This window comes from Physeter macrocephalus, chromosome 21 (assembly GCF_002837175.3).
Source record: "Physeter macrocephalus isolate SW-GA chromosome 21, ASM283717v5, whole genome shotgun sequence".
Taxonomy (NCBI): domain Eukaryota; kingdom Metazoa; phylum Chordata; class Mammalia; order Artiodactyla; family Physeteridae; genus Physeter; species Physeter macrocephalus.
The window spans coordinates 48679912-48689090 of record NC_041234.1 but is presented as its reverse complement, the minus strand read 5'-3'; the positions used below and the strand labels follow the sequence as shown (position 1 = coordinate 48689090).

At 44.8% G+C, this 9179-nt stretch overlaps 1 protein-coding gene across 2 annotated transcripts; it reads left to right on the top strand.

The window, feature by feature from the left end:
* The first annotated feature begins 521 nt into the window (after positions 1 to 521).
* SNX12 (sorting nexin 12) lies at positions 522 to 8494 on the top strand. 2 transcript variants are annotated; one of them, XM_007114455.3, is made up of 4 exons: positions 522 to 806; positions 5452 to 5547; positions 6083 to 6207; positions 6617 to 8494. In XM_007114455.3, the coding sequence occupies exons 1-4, from the start codon at positions 654 to 656 to the stop codon at positions 6717 to 6719; spliced, it is 477 nt and encodes a 158-aa protein (XP_007114517.1). In that variant the 5' UTR covers positions 522 to 653; the 3' UTR covers positions 6720 to 8494. The 2 variants fall into 2 exon arrangements, with proteins under 2 accessions (XP_007114517.1, XP_007114516.1); XM_007114454.3 differs by having other exon boundaries at positions 523 to 818.
* The last annotated feature ends 685 nt before the right edge of the window (positions 8495 to 9179 follow it).

Here is a 9179-nt window from a genome sequence, read left to right as displayed (position 1 = left end):
AAAGTGAGAATGAGAAATCATCTTGGCATACCCCATCCTCGCTGCTTTCCTGGCACCGTAAGTAGCGCTCACTGAGTGCTCAATTGTGTGTGAAATGAATTGAAACTATTAGTGGCACAAGTGGCCGGGCTGCGTTTTAGGTGCTTAGTACCATTGTTGAAACCCCACCGTCGGGAAACGACCCTTCTATTTTCGCGCAAAACCAGGACTTATTCAGGTCACGGGGCTTCGGCCTATCACTGTACGATCCTAGCTTGCGGGGCAGTGCCCACTGCTGATTGATGCACAGTATAAGACAATTTCTTGGCTTGAGGAGCAGCGATTGGCGGACCTCCCCTGTAGTGCTTCCTAGGATACTGGGGGTGCGTTTTGGAGACGCAGGTTCCGGGGCGGCCACAAACACTGCCCGGAAGTCTGAATGACACCTCCTCGGCACAGGACTTGCAGCCGTCCGCTTCGCCGCTATTCAGGGTGCCGGGCCCCGGGCCGCGGCGGCGTGCGCGTGCGTGCGTGCGTGCGTGGGCGCGCGTGCGCGGCGCCGCAGTCTGTGGGTTGGCTGGTTATTTTGCAAGCGGGAGGGGCTGTGCGCGCTCCTGCCTTCGGCTTCTGTCCCCCATCCCCCCTTCCCCGGTCCCGGTCTCTCCTTCGGAAAGATGTCGGACACCGCGGTAGCTGACACTCGGCGCCTTAACTCGAAGCCGCAGGACCTGACTGACGCTTATGGGCCGCCAAGTAACTTCCTGGAGATCGACATCTTTAACCCACAGACGGTGGGCGTGGGCCGCGCGCGCTTCACCACCTATGAGGTTCGCATGCGGGTGAGTCACGGGGTGAGGGAGACAGCTGAGGGAGGACCGGGCGGCTGGGCGGGGAGGGCGGGGGTGGGCGGGGGGGTGAGGCTGCCATAGGGACGGCCAACGGTGGAGAAGACGCTGGAGGGGTCATTTGGGGGTTAGGGGCTTAATAGGTTTGCAGAGAGGTCTGCCCACTCGGTTGTGGCCCGAGGATACAGAAAACTCCTGAGGGGGGACATCGGACCGGCGTGAGGGAAAACAAGTACCCATGAGCCAGAAGTGAAGCATGGCTGGAGACGGTGGGGAAGGATGGAGAGCTTTAGAGTGAGGAATCCCAGGAAATAGGAATCAGGACTGTAGCGACAGAAGGAGGGAAGGAGGAGTGGAAGAGGGCCGGGGGATGGAGAGCCAAGGCGATATGCTGCGTGGTCCCATAACTAAACTAGGTTGTGGGAAGTCAGTCTGAAGAAGGGGGACAGGAAGGCCCAGAGGAGCTTCTTCTTAATGAGGTCTCCGTGGATGATGGAGTTGAGCAAAGCCTAGATTAAAGGGAAGAGAGATTCCAGGAACGGGAGACAGGACAGTGGGCTTGGTGGAGCAGAAATAAGGGGAGTCTCCTTGAGACTGAGTGCTTCCCAGACTTGTGTAGAATTAACATCTGAAGGAGAGAAGTGTTTAATGCTTAAGTTTTCTCAGGTACTACATGCTCACTGGAAAACCTGACCTTGCACTCGGATTGGCGGATTGTCAGTCGCTGCCCTCATCCTGGGCTGGCCCTTTGGATTTGAAGTATCCAGAATATTTATTTCAATATTTACTGGCTCTCACTTGGCATTTCTGTATATGAATGGCCATTTGCCTTTTCTGCCCTAGATTAACCTTTTGGATTCATTATATTAGTCCCTAGTCTGTAGTTAACTTTAATATATGACATTTCAGGACTGCCCCAGGAGTGGTTTCTTCCAGTGTGCATTACAGAGGACTTTATTCTCTAGTTCTTAGTCCACGATGCAAGGATGGAATGTGCAGAGTACATGGTTTGCAGTTTCTTTGGCCCCATTGAAGTGGTTACAGGCAAAAAAGTTTGAGAGCCATTTCCTAATTTTCCTTATGTTTTCTTCTCAGACTAGAGGGCCAGAATATTCTCTATGGACAGCATGCTGCTCAAACAGCATTTGAAGACCTAAAAGAGTGTATGTGTTTTTATTTTTGAATGAATGAATTGAATGAGAGAGTGTGCTCTCCCACCTGGGCTTTGAAACCTAATTAAGAAGCGATGATCTCCAAATTCCAAGTTTGGCAAAGTCCAAACTGAAGAAAGAAACGCGAATAGAAAAAAATGAGAAAAACTTGTCTGTATAAGAACTGTTTGAAATCATCTCTTTGGGGAAGAATGGACATTAGAGCCCTCAAAAGATGATAAAAGCTGGGAACTGTTAATGGCAGAGAACTTAATTACCTGAGGAATCCTGGGCATAACTTGTTCAGTGTAAGAACTCTCTGCTGTGGGGTTTTGGAGACACTGTCTTGATGTATTACCCAAGAGCTATAGGGATTATGAATGGAATTGTTCTCTACTAAAGGCATTCTAATAAAACAGGAACTGTTCATCTAGTGCCTACTGTGTGCCAGGCACTGAACTAGGTTTTAGTTTCTAAATCCTTACAAAAACACCATTTTACAGATAGAAAACTGAGGAAGAATGCAGTTTAAGTAATTTGCCCAAGTACACATAGCTAATAAGTGGCAGGGCTGAGATTTGAACCCAGGTCCGTCTGACTCCAAAGCCCACCATACTCTTTCCACTACACTTTAGTCTCTTTGGCAATACTTAGTTGCAAAACTTTAGTGTGCAAGATTTTTTTTTTACCCACTAAGATTTTCATCAGTCTTTTCCACAGTTACTAATTGTATAGTGATTGATGATAGGGTTGATGGCAGTTCCTAATTCTGTGGGTTTGAGTTAATTTGTATTTATATTAATTTTGTATGGCCATATAGGCTTTTAATATTTTTGTTGAACTCTGTTTTGGGGAAAATTGGTGAAATCATTTGGTTTGAAATTGCTAATTTAAGTGACTGATCACGGTAGGCATTATAGGGAGCATGAGACTCAAGAGAATGGGCTTTGGGAGTTAAGCATTGTGTATGGTAGAAGCAGATGGCACTGACTTGTTTCTTTGTATAATAGCTCAGGGAAGGAATACCCACCCCAAGAAATAAGGAGTCTGGAGAGATATTCTGGTGGCTTAACAAGATATGTATGGAACTTTTCAAATGTCAGTTGTCCTGTGGACTTGAACTTTGCTTCTTTCTCCCTTTACCTTGATTTTGTGTTGATCAGAGCCAAAGGACTCTATATGCTGTACTACACAATTGTGTCTCCCTCATATAATTTGTAGGTTGGAGCTGAGAGAGTATCCTAGTACATAGTATCCCCTTCCTTAGATGGCTAGGTGCTGAGATGAAAGGCCAATACTGTCACCATCCTGTGGGGGTGGGGAAAGAATAGCATTTTTGTAAGTCAAAGGAGGAAGTTCACAAAATGGCAGTGGGTGGTTTCGCTGCGTCTTGGAAGAATCTACTCAGCACTTTTTTTCTTTTCTTAGATCCTTCTGTTGGCTTCTGTAAAGGCCTACTGGTTAAGGTTCTACTGTTTGGGGATCACAGTATTTGTAATGAACTCTGGTGGAAACCTGGAATCTCATGATACTGAAGGGCTTTTTTTCTTGAATGATTATTTTTACTCCCAGCTTTATTGAGATATAATTGACAGATAACTGTAGGTTTGAGGTGTAGAATGTGATGATTTGATACACATATATATTTTGTGCAGGATTCTGAGAATGTTCTCTATAATGGCTTATTGTGAATAGGTAATACATGCACATGGTACAAAATTCAAAAGGTACAAAAATGATATACTGTAGTTATTGAAAAAAATCTGTGTATAAGTGGACCTATGCGGTTCAAACCCGTGTTGTTCAAGTGTCAACTGTACTGTAAAAATGAAGTCTCCTTCTCTGCCTCTGCCTTCCAGAGGCTCCCCTTACTGAAGAAACCGCTGTTTCCATTTTCTTATTTATTCTTCTAAAAAATAGTTTAGGTAATAAGATATTACTTTATGTATATCTCACTCCACTTCAACCCATTGACATTCCTGGGACCTTGATCCTGAGTAGAGTTGTAACTAATGTAAGTTGTCCAGTTATTTGGCTTTTGACGCCCTATACCTAGAGCTAGATCCTGAAAAGACAGTTTCCAGACTTGAGGACTACAAAGCATGACATAGTGAGGAATGTGTGAAGCTCTAGCATAGCTCCAATGCTCTTTACCTGCTCTGAGTTAGCTGTGGAGAAAGGAGAGAAACTAGCTCCTTTTTTTTTTCCATCTGCTGATTTGAATTGACTGGTGGGAAATATAGTCAGTATTAATACATTTGTCTGGCCATTTCTACTTAGAACTTGTAGATAGGAGTGAGGATCAGGGCTTTTTGTTTGTCGGAGGTTCCTGTTGCCATTGGAGCCTTGGGAAAATTCTCAGTGATTAAGATGTGGGAATAAGCCGATTTATATCAGGGAGCAAGCTATGATAAGCCAACTTAATGTAAGTGCTATTTCTGCTGCACTTTCTGGATAAGGAGAGGGTAAACAGATACATAGGGCCACTATTAATCAATTGAGTGTTTACTGAGTAACTTGCATAATCTGCATTTAAGGAGATGCAGCAGTAGTCATGGCTCCCAATTTCAATGAAGTTATAATTTAGTTAGGTAGCAAGACTAACATAATGCTTAAAACAGTGGTGTGTCAGGCAGTACTAAAGTCTGTGTGTCATAGGAGTTCAGAGGAGAGGGAGACCAATAAATTAAGCTGGTGTTGTCAGGACAGATTTCCTGGATGAAGTGGGACTTGAGCTGGGCTTGTAGAATGGAGAGGATTTGGATAGGAAAAGCAGAGGAAAGCATACTTTGGAGGTGCTTATCTCTTGTTCTTTCCAGGGAACTTAAATTCACTTTTCAACTGAAAATGTAATGCATGCATATGATAAATTCAAATTGCACAATGAAAAATGTGGCCTACCCATTCCAGTTGTCTAGTCTTATTCTCCAAAGTCAATCATTGTTATCAGTATCTTTTCATAAATATTTAATTCATAAATATAAATATATACACGTATACATATCCCTTTTAAAAACAAATAGAGGCAGGCTGTATATACTGTTGTGTGCCTTGATTTTAATGCTTAATATCTTTCCATACTGGGACATATATATCTTTTGCATTCTTTTCATAGTTGTATTCCACTGTACAAGTGTACCATAATTTATTTAACCAGTTATCTATTGATGGACATTTATTATTATTACAAATGAGAAAATTCAGTGAAAACCCTTGTACATACATATTTATGTACAACTTCAAGTCTATTTGTAGGATAAATTCTAAGCAGCAAGGGACTTCTAATCACCACCTGTGACAAGGCTGGATGTGGTAAGGATTGGTATTCACCCGGTGGTGTTTTGAAAGGGTTCTAGGAACATGGTCCATAGGAGCTGTTTCTTTCTTAAGACCTGTCCAAGTGGTTGTGATAGGTGGCCATCACAGGCTGACATTTCTTACCATCTCTCTTCTCTCACATTCTTTCTTCCCTGTAGACAAACCTGCCTATCTTCAAGCTGAAAGAGTCCTGTGTACGACGGCGCTACAGTGACTTTGAGTGGCTAAAAAATGAGCTGGAGCGAGATAGTAAGGTATGGCCCCGTTTCCTGTGTGGCACCCTTGAGAGAGGAGATCTGCATAGGTTTATAAAATCTGGAAGGCAACAGAGAGGGTGAACACACTCTGTCTACAAAATCCCAATATATTGGATCTGGGTGATACCCTTTGAAACATGAAAGTGGTAAGTTCAGGAGAAATTGTGAAGAAAAACTATTAGTTGACTTAGTGGCTAGAAAAGTCATACAACTTAATTCCTTTAGGTGATAAAAATGGAAAGTGTAGCTAAATTTTGGGATGGTAGTGGACTGTCAAAGAAAGTGAAGAATATTTGAAGTTTACTTCCTTTCTTTTGAGATGGTAAACCTGTCCTCCCACAGAAACAGAGCTGGATTAATTTTTGACCTGAGCCACCCCCTGACTGTTCTTATGACCTCAGTTCTTGCAAGTTGCTGAACTATGGCATAGGATGGACCCTATGCCTAATAGGAAATGAAGTGTACAGTGCTTTACCACCTTATTCCGTCTCTCTCCTCTCCCGTGTGACTGATATTTTGCGTCTGCCTACAGATTGTAGTACCACCACTGCCTGGGAAAGCCTTGAAGCGGCAGCTCCCTTTTCGAGGAGATGAAGGGATCTTTGAGGAGTCCTTTATTGAAGAAAGGAGGCAGGGCCTCGAACAGTTTATTAACAAGTAAGCCAAGTTCCTGGGAATTCCTTTTGCTACTTTTGCCATTTTGGTCTTTCTATGTTTTTCGTCTCTTTCCTCTTTTGTAATGGGTAATATGATGTGGTGCCGATTGTGTGCTGGACTCACTGGACAGTAAAACTCCATTCCTTTGAGCAGAATTCCGATCCTGTACCTCAGGGCCTGAGAAAGCGCTGCATGTTGGATGTGTCTAGGGATTTCCCCCACCTTACACCTCTATCCCCTTCCCTTCTGCAATATTAGGGTTGAAGTGATACCCTGCTGCTGTCCTCTACTTGCTTGAACTTCAGGGCTGACTTTGCCCTTCTTCCCCTGTCCACATCCACAGCCCTATCCCTCTACGAATTCTCTCTGATCCCAGATACTACTGATAACCATATTGGTCTCTTTATAGAATTGCTGGGCACCCACTGGCTCAGAACGAACGCTGCCTACACATGTTCCTGCAGGAGGAGGCAATTGACAGGAACTACGTCCCTGGGAAGGTGCGCCAGTAGGAGCCCCTCTCACCACTTGCCCTCTACTTTCCTGCTGAAATGACATTGGTTTTTACACTAAGCCTCTCTCTCTCTCTTTGATCTGAAGTTGGCTCTCCATCCCCTGGCCTGATAGACTGTCTGGCATTGTGTTCCTTGGTACCTGACTATACCATGGGCACTCTGCTAGGATCCTCTCCTCTGAGGAGAGGTGGGAAACCACAGGCAGATGCCCTTTGCTTGGGGTTGGGGGGTGGGTGGGGGGATTGGACTGGAAGGCAATTTCTTGGGCATTTACCCATGCCAGAAGGCTAACCTTGTGGGGGGCGGGTCTTGTGCTGGTGGGGCACTTGGGTACATACTGATGCTGCAAGTCCAGGGGATTTTTCTTACTCTTAGGTTTAACCAGGAACACTGAGCAGGGAAAGACCCTGCCTTTCCTACCTGCATGAACTTTTTTCCTTGTGGGGAAGGTGGCAGAGACTGAAAAGCTCTCGTTTCCTCTAGGCCTGTTCCCAGTTTTTTCAAGAGTTTCTTTTGTTGTACTTTCTCTCTCCCTTGTTGCTTTTCATGGCAGTAATTCTAGAGTCTAAGCAGTCTGTTGTGTGGAGCAAGGTGTGTGAGTTTTCTGGGCCCATCATCATGGCTACTTCAGAGTCAGAAGAAAGCCATAGGGCAGTCGGGGAGCTCCTGTTGCCTAGCCCCTTTCCTTTGTGGCTCCCGGCTCTGGCTGCCTGTCCTCGCTCACCAGCAGGTGAGTCAGAATGGGCTGGGCTGGCAGTTCTCCCTCCCCAAGCCCTTGCTTCTTTTATGGGTTAGCTTTGCAGATTTGGAGGCTTGAGGGCTAGGGGAAACTCACCACTCCCAGGTAACTCCCTGAAGGGTGGGAGTGGATCATTTTCTAGGTACCTCCCGGTGGTAGGGAGGTACCACTCTCTTCCTTCCGTTCTCCCTTCCCCCCATCCCATTTAGTGCTGCCACAAGACAGAAAACACATGAACAAACCACACAGTCTGTGACTTCTCCTAAGCACTTTGAGCTATTGATGGGGCTTAGGGGCAAGAGTTGTCGCTGCCCTCCCCAGCTTGGTCACAGGGTTATTGAACTGCCTGCACTGGTTTCCCATGGAACCCCAGCATTCTCCCCGGAAGCTGAGCTAGGGTTAGCAGCTGGGTATAGATTTCCTAAAACTTAGAGTCTGAGGCAGCTTCTTGAGGCTGGCGACTTTCCTGGGCTTCTGTCTGGGATGTAGTGGTTTGTTTGCTGGGGCCCGATATCTGTCCCAAGTGGTGGGATGGGAGCAGGTTAACTCTGGTGTCAGGTCAAAAGTGGGGGCTCTTTGCTTAGACACCCTATCATGGAAGGACTGGAATTCTTTATATAGGGTCTTGAGGGAAAGGATTACTGATTCTGAGAAGACCCTGATCGGAGAGATTAGGATTGAATTTTGATATGGGGTTTGGAGTCCATCTAAATGTTGAAGTTCCCTGACACAGATCAGCTCTTCAGCTGCCGGGCCTGTGCCAGGGGCTGAGCAGCCCCTAGAGTGGGGCTCTGCTCACTTTCCCACCTTCCCAGTGTTGGTGTTGTTGCTGCCTTTTTCATTTGTATCTTCTGTTATTGACTTTTTTTTAAAAAAAGATTCCTCCTTTCATTGTGCACAAGTGCTGAGAGCCTGAGGCCCCATTTCTGCTGTGTATATATCCTGACTCGGGGCTTTTATTCAGCAAAATGTTCATTCTTCTGTCAGACAATGTCATATTCAACTCTGTTCATATTAAACCACTGTGAAGCAAGCCTCTGTTTTCCTGCTTAAGTTGTAAATTTAGTACTTTTTAGTTTCTAGGATATTCTGGGTATTGTGCAGAAATTATACAACATGGTCAATGTCCTGAAGTGATAAGTAATTTTTACATTTAAATTTTTAAAAAAGCAGAATCCTAGCTTCCTGTAGCAGTATTTACCTATCTTTCTTGCAACACGCAATTGACTTTGTCACAGAGGTAATGCATCTGCTTGCAGGAAGTAGCCATAGGTCTCAGTAACTGTGGTTTGGGTCAGATTTAGCAGATTTGGTTTTTAAGCTTGTGGGTGTGTGCTAATTTGGGCAAAATATATTTATTGTGTGTGTGTATATGTATATGCTATCTGTGTACATAAACACGTTTGTGCATACGCTCATCCTCCGACACACCCTCACACCCCTTACAAACACTATTTCTTTCATAGGCTTTTTACCTCAATTGAGATGTTTTTCTTTCACATAGATTTGATGCAGGCAGAAAGGTGAGTGAACTCTGAGAATTTTTGATGGATGGATATTTTCACTTGACCAGTGGGTTCTGAAATGGCTTCATACACAAAGTGGGTTTTGGGAAAGGTTTGGGATGAGAGGTTAGGTGGGAATCTTGGCATTTGGGGAGTCAAAGGTTGTTTTAATCATGTAGTTGAGCGTGGAAAGAAGGTATAGAAAGTGATGTG

What these genes read in the sequence shown, in the direction of transcription:
- SNX12 (XM_007114454.3), top strand. Translation starts at nt 654, where the DNA reads ATGTCGGACACCGCGGTAGCTGACACTCGGCGCCTTAACTCGAAGCCG. An exon ending in CCTATGAGGTTCGCATGCGG is followed by an intron (nt 819 to 5,451) that starts GTGAGTCACGGG and finishes TCTTCCCTGTAG; the next exon opens with ACAAACCTGCCTATCTTCAA. An exon ending in CTCGAACAGTTTATTAACAA is followed by an intron (nt 6,208 to 6,616) that starts GTAAGCCAAGTT and finishes GTCTCTTTATAG; the next exon opens with AATTGCTGGGCACCCACTGG.